This window comes from Diabrotica virgifera, chromosome 9 (genome assembly GCF_917563875.1).
Source record: "Diabrotica virgifera virgifera chromosome 9, PGI_DIABVI_V3a".
Lineage (NCBI taxonomy): Eukaryota > Metazoa > Arthropoda > Insecta > Coleoptera > Chrysomelidae > Diabrotica > Diabrotica virgifera.
In genome coordinates, this window is record NC_065451.1 from 160,483,080 (window position 1) to 160,497,805 (window position 14,726).

Genomic DNA, 14,726 nt, shown 5'->3' on the forward strand with positions numbered 1-14,726 from the left:
GTATTCCCTAAAAAACTACTAGAGTTCAGTTTCATATTTTGGCGAAAGAGCCCGACTCCGAAGGAGGAGGAGGAGAGACAAACTTATTAACATTTTTTACTGTTTAAAGAAAGCTTTATTTTTTTTACAAAAGTTTCTAGCATCAAAAATACACGAGTTACACTAAAAAAAAGTTGGCCCCTTTTTTTTTGGTAAAAAAAATCGTGAAAATCTTCCTCTAGTTAGCACCCTAAATAAAATTAATCGTTACCGTTTTATCATTTACTTTAAATATAATATGTATATTGTTTATATGATGTGTAATTTTGACGGGTTTGAAGTGCTTATTTTTAAAAAAATTTAATTTTATAGTAAAAAAATTTTTCTAAAAATTTTGGAAAAATTTCGTTTTTTTCAAAATAACTTTTGTTTTACTGTATGACAAAAATTGGTTAAGATATGGCTGTTAAAAGTTTGAATACACGCGTGATTAGTGACTCGTTCAAACCATTTCAACTATAACTCTTTCAAAAATAAGCACTTTAAACCTGTGAAACTTACAGATCATATAAAAAAATAGATAAGTAATAGTAAAGCGATAACGATTAATTTCATTTGGGATGCTAATGGTAGGGGAGCAAAATATGCTAAATGTGCAGTCACTTGAGCGCTTTGGGGACTCATTGGGTTGTGATTATTAAAAATGTGTAAAACCAAAAAAAGTTAAGTAAAATTTTCCATTTTAGTGGGCGCTTTCCATTTTTTAATTTAATTTTCCATTTCCAACAATGGTTTTTTCTGATTATAGCGCCATCTATCCATAATTCGAAAAAATGTTTCGAATAGAAGTTGCTTATTTTTACGCAAAAATCCAAATCTGCAATAAAAAATGGGGGTTCCCATTTAAGATTTTAACGTAACCCCGCACCCCACCTCGCACCATTTTTCAAAAATATTGAATTAGGTAGTGTATTTTGCAGTTTTTCGATCTGGGGCCTGATTCTAAATCAAATTTCGACACTAAACAAGTCGCTTTCAATATGGCGACGGTTGAAATGCGATTGTGCGAGCCTTGTGGATTTTAGTTGAACTAACGAAGTGACGTCATGAAATAGCGACTATCGAAATTAATAGCGACTTTAAAAAGGGTGTTGATATTATAATTTCGACTGTCGAAATTATTTGACACGGAGATGAATGATTGGCCAAAAGCGAGGTTAGGTTTAGTTTAGATGTGTTTTGTTTATTTCTTGCAAGGAAAACTAAAGCAAAAGGTATTATAATATAGCTGGGTTTAATTGAAATTTGCTTGTTTTGAGGAATTAGATAGAATAGTATTAAATTAGAAATATAATAATTGAGAATGTCCACAACATGAATCATCAACTCAATGAAAGATGTAAGGTAATAATCTGGGAAAATTAGTAAAAAACAAGAAAAATTAATTACCAGCTATTTTATTGCTGGACATGCTGAAATCAAATCTTAAGACTTCCTATATTAGTAATATAGCTGTGCAAAGTCCACAGAAAGTGTGCTATTTTGTTTATAAACAAATTAGTGCTCCGAAATCTTTTTTTATTATTGCTCTATAACTCCGAAAATTTTAACTTTAAACCAAAACACTCACATAAAAATTGACAGTAATTCTGCACATTGATAATTTATTCCAATTTCCTTCGACGGAAATTTTCCTCGGAAAATTCGGGTTTTCCAAACAAAATCTTTAATTTTCAACTAAAATTTGAGGGAAGTAATTATTTATCAATAATTAAATAATTTGGTGACAGTGTCATAAATCTTTTTTGTTATAAGTGTCTTGAAGATATGAAAATTTGTATGTACAAAGAGGACCGGAATTAAAAGGTATCTAATGGTTCAAAGATTAAAATCCTGTTGTTTATAACTCTGTCGCAAATGCCGGTCAAATTTGACCGGTTATACCTGGAATCACTCCTCGCAATTCAATTTGTTTTTCTTCGTAAAGGACATAGAAGCCGTGCCCTTTTCAACAGCGTTAACTTAATTTAATTAAATCTAATATTTTCTGAGGGGTTCTATTTGTTTATAAGCCAAAAAATTGTTTCCTTATAACATTCCTGAGACCGCTCAAATGGTCCAATTTCAATCCTGTAAGGAACGTTGAATAGGTATAGTGCTTTTTTATACGAAAATCATAGTTATTCTGGTGTATCATAATCTTTCTGGTTATTATTTCGACCGAAATTTTTTAATTAACATTTTAATTATTGCTAAACTATTGGTTAGATTGTCGCCGGTCTCCTGATATACAGAGAGGGGCTAAATTATGGAATAAATTCATTTTCTCTAAAATGGACGATTTTAGAGAAAAATCCCGAAACAGGTCGATTTTTATTTTTAAATTAAATTTCTTGGCATATATTTCAAACTAGTGACGTCATCCATCCGAGCGTGATGACGTAATCGATTATTTTTTTTAAATAGGAATAGGGGTTCGTGTTGTAGCTCATTTACAAAGGCGTTCAATTATCTATTCAGTATTATAAACATTAATATCATTATTTATACAGGGAGGCCAAAAAAATTTTTGAATTAAATTAATTGACGCAAGAAGAAGAATGCATGTAATTTATTTAACTCAAAATACATTCTATTGCTGTCAGAAAATAGAAAAAAATGTTTATTTTGCAAATAAACATTGCTTTTAGCTTAAATTAAATGTTCAAACTGCCAATAGGTAGGAGGGAGGCTGTTTGTGATTTAATTTAAGCGAAAAGAAATGCTTATTTGTGAAATAAACCTTTTCTTCTATTTTCTGACAGCAGTACAATGTATTTTGAGTTAAATAAATTACATACATTCTTTTTGCGCCAATTAATTTAATTCAAAATTTTTTTTTTTGGCAACCCTGTATAAATACCTAATGATAATAATGTTTATATTACTGAATAGAGAATTGAACGCCCTTTCAAATGACCTACCACACGACCCCTATTCCCATTAACAAAATTATCGATTACGTCATCACGCTCAGATGGATGACGTCACTAGTAAGAAATATATGCCAAAAAATTGTAATTTAAAAATAAAAATCGACCTCTTTCGGGATTTTGCTCCAAAATCGTCCGTTTTAAAGAAATGAATTTATTCCATAATTTAGCCCCTCTGTATAATCTACTATAATAAATCTTTCATGTCATCAATTATTTAATTATTGATAAATAATTAGGTACTTCCCTAAAATTTTAATTGAAAATTGCAGATTTTTTGGGAAAACTCGGATTTTCTGAGTAAAATTTTTGTTGAAGGAAATCGGAAAAAAAATAACTTTGTGCAGAACTAAATTACGGTGAATTTTTATTTGAGTGTTTTTGGCTCAAAGGAAAAATTTTAGGAGTTACAGACCACTAATTGAAAAATAAAGAAGATTTAGAAGTGCTAATTTGTTTATAAATAAAATAACACACTTTCTGCGGACTTGTCATACCCCATATTACTAATAAAGTAACGCATAAATTCGTTATTTCGTAAAGTGGTTACTTTAAGGAAAATTCCCGAAACACGTCGATTTTTATTTTTAAATTACGGTTTTTTGGCATATATATCATACTAGTGAAGTCATCCATCTGGGCGTGATGACTTAATCGATGATTTTTTTAAATGAGAATAGGGGTCATATGATAACTCATTTAAAAGGGTATCCAATTCTCTATCCAAGAATATAAACATTAACATAATTATTTATACAGTGTGTTCAAAAAACATTTTTTAATTAAAATAAGTGAGACAAAAAGAAGAATATAATGTAATTATTTAATTCAAAATACATTTTACTACTGTCAGTAAACAGAAAAAAATTTTATTTGACAAATAAACATTGATTTTCGCTTAAACGAAATGTTCAAACTGCCAAGCGACAGGTGGGTGGCAGCTTTAACATTGAATTTAAGCAAAAAACAATATTTATTTCTCAAATAAACATTTTTTTCCTGTTTTCTGACAACAGTAAAACGTATTTTGAATTAAATAAATTACGTACATTCTTCTTTTTGTTTCAATTATTTTAATTAAAAAAATGTTTTTTGAACACCTTGTATAAATAATTAGGTAAATGTTTATATTAGTGAATAGAGAATTGAATACCCTTTCAAATGAGCTATCACATGACCATTCTCATTTAAAAAAATCATCGATTACGTCATCGCGCCCAGATGGATGACGTCACTAGTATGATATATATGCCAAAAAATCTGAATCTAAAAATAAAAATCGACCCGTTTCAGGATTTTTCATTAATGTCGCTGGTTTACGAAATAATGAATTTATGCGTTACTTTATGGACGCACTGTATATGCAATCTTAAGATTCGATTTTAGCAATAAAATAGCTGGTAAATAATTTTTCCCAACAATGGCATTTTTTCGATAATTTTCCCAGACTATCAACAAGTTCCAATAAACGGGAGCGCCAATCCAAATTCTGAGCAGTCTCAACATGATAAGATTAATATCCCCAGTTGTAACTAATATCGAAATGAATAAGAATCGCTATATTCTGCGGCTGTCATGGCGGTGTCGAAATGAAATTGCGACTGTCGAAATGAATTAGAATCAGGGCCCTGATGTTTATTTTGCGAAGCATCGCGGGATTTGTAATTAAAATTTTAAATTGACCCCCCACCCCTCTCCGGGCTCTCTGTGGGTGTCATGTTGTATGTTTCGATAGATTTTTGAAAAATATTGAACACGTAGTTTTTAGTTTTTTGGTCTGACGTTCATTTCGCGAACTATTCGCTTTTTTTTGTGAAACTTTTTGACTCACCCATTTCCGTACGCCCCGCTCAAATCATCAGATTTTTGAAATATACACTCTTTTGCATGTACTTAACTTACCTTATCTTAATCTGACAATTTAGAGTATTTTTAAAGATATATTTTTTTCGGGCCCCCTGAACGAACTCCCCTGTGTTAAGAGCCAATATATGGTAGAGGTACATCTGCAGGGTACCACGTTTCTCCCCATGTAATAATCTGGCGCGCTCGAGTAACTGCAAAAATCACCGCTTGGGCTTCCTTACCATAAACACAGGGAGATTATCACGATTTTTTAACAAAAAAAGGGAGCCAACATTATTTTGAGCGTAAGTCGCCCATTTTTATTGCTAGAAACTTTTATAAACAATTAAAATAAAGCTTTTTTAAATAAAATAAAAAAAAATTAATAACCATTTCCAATTTCGTTGCAAAACGAAAACACAGCCGAACCATATTCTAGTCCAATCAGAGAGTGCCGCAAGCACCCCTACCGGTTTCGAAGCTTATTAGTCTCTTATCAGGAGGCACATATGCTGCTCTCCCTGATCCAACCAAAACAAACCCCAGCGTGCAGTCCCGGATTGCAACGAACGAAATGGCATAGATGCCCTAGCGGCAACTGCTAGCAAAAAAAAACTAAGTTTTCGCTCTAGTGGCATATAAAACAACATAATGCTATTCTATATCCCACCAGAATGAAAACAATGGGAACCTTCTCTGGTTACACCTCCGAGGCTTCTACAATTTGCAAGCCATGCGGATGCTGAGACTAAGGAAGATGAGGGAATTCTACAATTTACAATTCACGTCCCATCTGCTCAGCGCGGTAAAGTTCCAACGAGAATGGTTCCCTTCATACTCCACACAGAGTAAATAAAAAAAATGAATAACCATTTTCAATTTCGTTGCAAAACGAAAACACAGCCGAACCATATTCTAGTCCAATCAGAGAGTGCCGCAAGCACCCCTATCGGTTTCGACACTTATTAGTCTCTCATCAGGAGGCACATATGCTGCTCTCCCTGATCCAACCAAAACAAACCCCAGCGTGCAGCCCCGGATTGCAACGAACGAAATGGCATAGATGCCCTAGCGGCAACTCCTAGTGAAAACTTAGTCTTTTTGCTAGCAGTTGCCGCTAGGGCATCTATGCCATTTCGTTCGTTGCAATCCGGGACTGCACGCTGGGGTTTGTTTTGGTTGGATCAGGGAGAGCAGCATATGTGCCTCCTGATGAGAGACTAATAAGTTTCGAAGCCGGTAGGGGTGCTTGCGACACTCTCTGATTGGACTAGAATATGGTTCGGCTGTGTTTTCGTTTTGCAACGAAATTGAAAATGGTTATCCATTTTTTTTATTACATTTACTCTGTGTGGAGTATGAAGGGAACCATTCTCGTTGGAACTTTACCGCGCTGAGCAGATGGGACGTAAATTGTAAATTGTAGAATTCCCTCATCTTCCTTAGTCTCAGCATCCGTATGGCTTGCAAATTGTAGAAGCCTCGGAGGTGTAACCAGAGAAGGTTCCCATTGTTTTCATTCTGGTGGGATATAGAATAGCATTATGTTGTTTTATATGCCACTAGAGCGAAAACTTAGTCTTTTTTAAATACTTTAAAGTTTAAACGGGGTTTTTCCGAAAAGTGCTTCATTTTTGGATATTTCACGTTGAAATATTCGATTTGGAATTTGACAAGTAAAAACGTATTTTTCCATGAGCTATAACTTTGCTTTTGCTGGTTCTATTAGAGACTTTACGAATACACAACTCTTTTCGTTTTTTTCTAGTCTACATTTTGGCTAAAAAATTATTTTCGATAAAATATTTGTTGTGAACTATTTGCGAAACACCGCCTAAAAACGTGTTTTTTGTCGAAAAATAAACATTTTCAATCGCAAATAACCCGAAAAGTATTGACTTAGGGTAAGGTGGGGTAATACCGGACAGCGGGGTAATACCGGACTGCGTTGTTTGTGCACGTATCGGCATATTATTGAATTTCGCGCTCATCACAGGCTGACCGTTTAGACATCTGAATCTCAGTTCTCAGTTTAGTCGCTGCCACGTGCTTGCAAAGAGAGTTATCACAAAAATTACAAAATTTAGTGTGTGATTATATGAATTAACTGATTTTAAAGGTGAGTATTGACCATTTCTATTATAAGAAATTGATGAGATTACGTGCAAAGTCATAGCTTACGCAGTGTATTTTACGTATCTTTAAGTAGTTTTATTCATTACTTCCTCTAATAATTACTACCGAACATATGCATAAATATGTCGTTTAGGGGTAATGCCGGACACTGTGTCCGGCATTACCCCAGCTCCGGTTTGAACTATTTATTGTATTGGGAGATAGGTACATGCAAATACCTGCTGTTGTTTTATTATGATGGAATATTGGAAAGTGGATATAAATATAGTTAATAGGTAATAATTCATAATTACCTACATTTATAATTATTTGTCAACATTTTTTATAAATTTTTGTAGTTTTTGTTTCCCATTACAATTAAAACAAAATCTAATATAGTTAATGACATGTATGTGACATTTACATATTAATTCTTTGTAGACCTGAAGAAGATCCTATTCGTGATCAAAACATTGGCAATAAAAATAACTCAACAAACATACCTACAGTATTTATATCCAGTTTCTGCGATTCCATCATAATATTTATTATTGGATACAAAACAGTAAACACTGTTATTTTAATTTACAGATGCCGCGGAATTATAAAAGAGTCACCGAAAAAGCTTCGTGGAGAGAGGAGGAGTTGCAAGGAGCACTCCGTGCTATACAGAATGGTATGTCGTTAAGAAAAGCTGCAATAAAATTTTCAATTCCAAAATCTACGTTACACGAACGACTTAAAAATGGCACTGCCCCTTCTGGACCTTCCTTGGGCCGAAAGCCAGTTTTTTCAGTTGAAGCCGAAAATGCACTTGCTGTTCAAATTAAGAAGCTGGCAAAAGTTTTTTATGGAATAACTCCCCAGAAAGTACGAAGATGTGCTTTTGGATTTGCACAATCAAACAACATCCGAGTCCCCTTTAATAAAGAAAGAAAAATGGCTGGTAAAGACTGGGAAAGGGGCTTCATATCTCGTCACAATATTACGTTAAGGAAACCAGAAGCAACCAGCATTAACAGAATTACAGCTTTTAGTCGCAATGAAGTTACCATTTTTTTTAACAATTTATCCAGACTTATGGAAAAATATGCATTTTCACCCAATAAAATTTATAATTGCGATGAAACTGGGGTCACTACTGTACAACGCCCACCAAAAATATATGCAGAAAAAGGTCAGAAGCGTGTTGGATTTGTTACAAGCTGGGAAAGGGGGAAAACAACCACAGCGATGTGTGCCGTCAACGCTACAGGAACCTATATACCTCCCATGTTTATATTTGCTCGCCAAAGAATGGCGTCCCATCTTCAACGAAACGGTCCCCCAGGTGCCCTTTACACATGCTCAAAAAATGGGTGGATTACAGAGGACATATTTCTTACTTGGTTACAACATTTTCAAGCATTTGTAAAAGCATCCAAAGAAGATCCAGTTCTTTTAATCATGGACAATCATAGCACTCACTGCACGTTACAAGCATATAATTTTTGTAGAGATAACGGTATTGCTGTTCTGACAATCCCTCCACATTCATCACATCGCCTTCAGCCACTCGATGTGAGCTTTTACTTTCCTCTAAAGACCGCATTCAACTCTGAATGTTCCAAATATTTGACCAGCCATCCAGGGGAGAAAATCACGCCTAGTGAGATTGCTGAATTATTTAATTTAGCATTTAGTAGAGTGGCAACCCCGGAAAAGGCTATCAAGGGATTTAAAGAGACAGGTATTTTCCCCTACAACCCTGACGTATTCACAGATGAAGATTTTGCTCCTGCAGAAACCCTTCAATCCACTGTTTCTGATGCACTTCAAGAACCTACCCAAGCAGAAAAACTACTCAAAACAAATGAGACTACCCCTGAAAAAAATAGTAGTGTGAATGAGACAGAATTAAAAAATGTTTCCTTTGCCGAGATAATTCCTCTACCATCTTGTTCTCACGAAAATGTTGTAAAGAGACAAAATAAGGCAAACAAGCAACACTCTATTGTATTTACGTCAACACCGCTAAAAGAAGAGCTAGAAAAAAAAGAAGAGAAGAAAAATAAAAAGACAACAATCAAATCAGATAAGGCTAAAAGAAATGTATTTGTGACACAGGAGGGGTCTACATTAAGACAAAAATCAAAGCGAACAAAAATTGCCTTAAACTATAAAATATGTGAAGAAGGAGAAAGTGAGATAGAGGATGATGACGATGTTAGGGACAAGAACATTACCGAAGACATTTGCATTTTGTGTGGAGAATTTGGCAAGAACAGTGAACTTTGGCTAAGATGTGTGTATTGTGGTCATTGGGCACACAATAGGCATGTTCTAACTCTCCAAAAGACAAAAAATTTATTTGCGACTTTTGTTTGTAAAAGGTGTCCGTCATTACCCCAACATAGAGGGTAATACCGGACAGTGACAACTTTTTTTATATGTATATTTTTAATTTTGTATTGTAATTTTAAAAAGTTTTTTTAATCAAAATTTGTAGACTAACATGCGTTCTTCATTTTTGCTTAGGTTTAAAATTTTAATGTCGTCTAATAATAAAATAAATTCTAATTATCTTTAAGTGTACGCCATTACCCCACCTTACCCTACTATCCATTTCCGGACTTACATTAAACGCTCGTTTTTTCACCACCAAGTAGGTGTGGCTGTCACCACCCAAGTAAAAGCAGCTAACGACACACGTTCAACTTTAAAGTGGAGGGTAAGTAGAACCTAAATCCAAATTTTCATGAAATTCTGAGTTGACCCTGAAAATTACACGGTATTGCCGTATTTCCCGTTAATTTACCCTCTTGGGGGTGAAAAAATATTCGTCCAAAGAAAGTCAGGAAATGGATAAACTGACTAATTTTAAGTAACTTTTGCTCTATAGAGTTTTTTCACTAAGTCAATACTTTTCGAGTTATTTGGCAGTGAATATGTTCATTTTTTCAACAAAATAACCACGCTTTTAGACCGTTTTTGCCAATAACTCAAATAGTAAGTATTTTGTCGAAAAAACATTCTTAGCAAAAATATAGCCTGTAAAAAATTTAAAAAAATGGTGTATATATCACGTCTCTACACCTAGTAGAAGCAGAGTTATAGCTATTGAAAAATAGGTTCATATTCGTCAAATTCCAAATGGAATACTTTAACGTGAAATAACCAAAAATGAAGCACATTTAGGGGAAAACTCATTACAACTTATTTAAAGTGTTTAAAAAAAGCTTCATTTTTGTTTTATAAAAAAAATTTCTAGCATCAAAATTAAACAAGTTACGCTCAAAAAAAGTTAGTCCCTTTTTTTTGGTAAAAAAATCGGGAAAATTACCCCCTAATTAGTATCTCAAATGAACTTAATCGTTACGACTTCACAAGTTTCTTGACTCGTGTATATATTGTTTATATGATCTGTAAGTTTCATCGGTTCAAAGTCCTTACTATTGAAAAGGCTGTAGTTAAAAGGGGTTGAACGAGTTACTGATCACGAATGTATGCAAATTTTGAAACACCAAATCTCAATAAATTTTGGTCTAACAGAAAAACAAAAAAATACATGATATTCAGAAAAGCAAATCTGACTTTTTTTGTTTTTCGAGATTTTTATTATCTCTAAAAATTTTCAAGTTATTTTGAAAAAAAGCATATTTTTGAAAATTTAAATTTTTAAAAATTTTACTTTGGAACCAAATTTTTTCAAAATTAAGCACTTTGAATCGATGAAACTTACAGATCATATAAACACAACATAAATAAATTAATTTGTGGAGCGGTAACGATTAATTTCATTTAAGTTTGCTAATTAGGGGGTGGTCTTCCCGATTTTTTTTTGCAAAAACAAAATGGACCAACTTTATTTTGAGCGTAACTTGCTTAAATTTAATGCTAGAAACTTTTTGTAAAAAACAGAAATAAAGCTTTTTTTAAATACTTTAAAAAAGTTATAATGGGTTTTTCCCAAAAAGTGCTTAATTTTTTGGATATTTCACGGCGAAATAGTCTATTTGAAATTTGGTGAATATGAATCTATTTTTCATTGGCTATAACTCTGGTTCTACGAGATCCAGAGACCTAACGTGTACACCATTTTTTTACTTTTTTATGGCTATCTTTTTGCTAAGAACGTTTTTTTCGACAAAATACTTACTTTTTGAGTTATTTGCGAAAAAACGTCTAAAAATGTGGTTATTTTGTTGAAAAATGAACATATTCACTCGCAAATAACTCGAAAAGTGTTGACTTAGCGAAAAAGCTCTATACAACAAAAGTTACTTAAAATTAGTCAGTTTACCCATTTCCGGACTTATTTTGGACATATATTTTTTCACCCCCAAGAGGGGGTGAAAGTCACCCCCAGGGCAAAAGCACACATCGGCACAATATCACTTTTTTTCTTTGACATGTAAGCTATACGTATGCCAAATTTCATGTCAATCCAAGCGGTTCTTTAAAATTTAGAGCAAAAACCGTGAAAGAATGGACTATAAGTGCTTCGAGGAAGAGTGTAGTAATGCGTAGGTTTATTTTTTTCTTCTTCTTTTTGTGGAACTTATGGCTTTGGTGGAAACCAATTAGCTGTACCTAATAATAAAATTGTTAGAGATAAATATTTCTAACTTAACAAGTAAATAAAAATACTATAAAATAAAAATTTGTAAAGTCGTATTTAAATTCGCATTGTTAGATAAAATCCAATGCCCCACTAATTTTGTGGCAGAAAAGAGCGCAACTGTTCCCGGGTTAAAGCAGCCACACACCACCCACCTGCCTGTTGTCAGTTTGAAAATTAAATTTAAGCGAAAAGCAATGTTTATTTCTGAAATAAACATTTTTTCTGTTTTATATGGCAGCAAAACGTATTTTGAATTAAATAAATTACATACATTCTCTCTTTGTCTCAATTAATTAAATTCAAAAACATTTTTTTTGGACACACTGTATAAATAATTAGGTAATGTTTGTATTAATGAATAGAGAATAGTTGAATAGTCTTTCAAATGAGCTAGCACACGACCCCTATTCACTATTTAAATATAAGGGGCGGGGGAAGTGGAAGGGAGGGGGTTGACAAATGACAGATGCATGTACCGTAAAAATGTGTCCCTCTTAGATCAAAAATCGACCTGTTTCGTCATTTCTTTAAAATCTAATGAATACTGCTAAATATCGAGGTGGACTGTTTTCTGTAGCCCACACTGTATAATATATAAATAACTACAAAAACATTATCTTATTATCGTGTTGTGTTTGGAAAAGATAACTTTACAAACAAACGAAAGATTTTCCTTTTAAATTTACATAGGTAGGTATACCTAAATTTTACCTGTTCATGCTCTGGCACCTGAGAATATGTTAATAATTCTCGACAACCATCAAACCTGTTGACACATTTAAACAAAATGTTTTGAGCAATTTTTCCATACTGTGATTCTACTGCTTCGAAATTATGAATTGAATGTTCCTTATCATCAACACATCTTCCACACTGTATAAGCCTGTTTGGATAAACTTTTGTGGGTGTCACCGATAAATATTTATGACAAAAACTGCACAGTAGTGTCTCTAGTATATTGTCTGGAAGTATAAACGCCATAATAATATCCTCTATATTATAACGGAATATAAATTCGTCACAAACTGTTCTTGATTAATAGTCAATCGTCAATCACAATATCACAAAAAACACGCAGTAGCAGTAAAAAGCCGAAGTCGAAACTATCACCCAAATAGACCAGGGCATTTAGCACTAAATACACCCGAATAAATAAATTTTTAAATACAGCACCTAGAGACTTGCAGTTTTTTGCATTATGTTCAGGATGACGTCAAGAAAAAAGTCTACTATTCAAAAATGGGTGGAAATGCATAATTACACTGTAAAGTGCATAAAATGCATTCAAAATTGCATAAATATAAAAATAAAGTCAAAATCAGTATTCTAAAGGCCGCGTCTCACCATCAAATAATTTGAGGAAACTCCGGAAGTACGTCAAAGTGACGTCACAATTGCAGTTTTTTGAAATTCTAAAAATCTGTGCTTTCACTATCAGTCTAGTTTGATCAAATTTTTTGTATTGAGTTGTCTAAGTTGTTTGTACTTTATTTAAAATTAAAATTTTTCATTATTATCCACAATGAACACTCAGGATGTGACGTCACTAACTGTCACTTTCAGTTTGCTCAAACCAGTTTGATCAAATTATTTGATGGTGGGACGCGGCCTTAAGGAACAAAATTCATTATTTGGGGGGTTTTTGGGGTCACTGAATACGATTACGCCATCAGAACTGATCACCTGGTGCCCAAGGTCACGGCAAGAGACGTCATCTTCTGGAGTTTCGATGGTTTTTGGCATTAAATCGATGCAAACGGATTACTCAGGGATTTTAGGGGTCGCTAAATACAGATATGATATTGACCTCCGGAGTACCTGGTGCCCAGGGTCGCTACTAAGGCAAGTCGTCTTCTGGAGTTTCGAGGGATTTCGGCACTAAATTGATGTAACTGGACTACTCGGAGGGTTTTTGAGGTGGCTAAACACGAAGATGTCATCAGGATAAACCTTAGGATCACCTGATGCCCAAGGCCATTGTAAGGGACGTCATCTTCTGGAGTTTCGAGCACTTTTGGTATCAAATTGATGCAAACAGATTACTTGCGGGATTTTGAGGTCGCTAAACACGAATATACCATCAACACCGACTCCCTGTGCACCTGGAGCCCAAGCTTACTGCAAGTGGCGTCCTCTTCTGGAGTTTGAGAGATTTCGGCATTAAAATGATAAAAATGGATTACTTGGGGGTTTTTGAGTCGTTAAACACGAATATGCCACCAGAACAGACCTCTCGATCACCTAGTGCCCAAGGCCACTGCAAGGGACGTCATCTTCTGGAGTTTCGAGAAATGTCGGCATTAAATTTATGCAAATGGGTTACTGAGGGGTTTTTGAGATCGCTAAATACCAATATGCGATCAGTACCGAATCCCAGAGAACCTGGTGCCCAAGGTTATTGCTAGGGGCGTCATCTTCTGGAGATTCGAGAGTCTTCGGTACTAAATTGATGCAAACAGATTACTCATTGGTTTTTGGGTTTGCTGAACGCGAATACGCCATCAGATCTCACACTCGGAGCACCTGGTGCCTAATGCAGGTCATCTTCTGTAGTTCCGAGGATTTTTAGCATTCAATTGATCCAAACGGATTACTTACTAATCGGATTTTGGCGTTGTTGAACACGATTGTTTTCGGTATTTAATTGATGCAAATGGATTACCTACTCATGGGCTTTTGGGGTCTCTGAACATAAATACGCCATCCGAACAGATACCGGAGCACCTGGTGCCTAAGGCACGTTATCTTCTGTATTGTCGATAGTTTTCGGTAATAAATTAGTGCAAACGGATTACTCTTGAGTTTTTGGGGTTGCTGAATATGAATATGCCATCAGAGCCAACCCACGCAGCATCTGCGCTTAAGGCAGGTCATCTTCTGGAGTTTCGAGTGTTTTCGGTACTAAATTGATGAAAACGGATTACTCATGGGTTTCTCAGGTACCTGAACACGAAAACGCTATCAAAACAGACACCGAAACAGCTGATGCCTAAAGCACATTATCTTTTGGAGTTTCGAGAGTTCTGGGTACTAAATTGATGAAAAATGGATTACTTTTTGGTTTTGGGGTTGTTGAACACGAATATGGCTTACATGAGGAATTCTGGAGTATCTAGTCATTACTGTAATCACTAATAATGTCAACGCATATTAAGACCCATGTAAAAAAATTAAATAGATCAACATAGTAAAGTTCGTATTTCGTAAACCCA

The 14,726-nt window shown here is 34.3% G+C and overlaps 2 protein-coding genes across 3 annotated transcripts in view; one reads left to right on the top strand and one right to left on the bottom strand.

The window, feature by feature from the left end:
• LOC126892404 (uncharacterized) overlaps window positions 1-14,726 on the bottom strand; it is a 43,522-nt gene that overhangs the window by 3,504 nt on the left and 25,292 nt on the right. Inside the window, exon 1 of one of the 2 annotated variants that reach the window (XM_050661934.1) lies at window positions 12,226-12,552. The exons of the other annotated variant lie outside the window; for it this stretch is intronic. Coding sequence (XP_050517891.1) covers window positions 12,226-12,495 — 270 coding nt within the window. The 5' untranslated portion in view covers window positions 12,496-12,552. Of the gene's footprint in view, window positions 1-12,225; window positions 12,553-14,726 lie in introns of those variants that run through there. 2 annotated transcript variants of the gene reach the window in all.
• On the top strand, window positions 6,815-9,450 carry LOC126892398 (tigger transposable element-derived protein 4-like). The gene is made up of 2 exons (XM_050661927.1): window positions 6,815-6,915; window positions 7,503-9,450. The coding sequence occupies exon 2, from the start codon at window positions 7,503-7,505 to the stop codon at window positions 9,312-9,314; it is 1,812 nt and encodes a 603-aa protein (XP_050517884.1). The 5' UTR covers window positions 6,815-6,915; the 3' UTR covers window positions 9,315-9,450.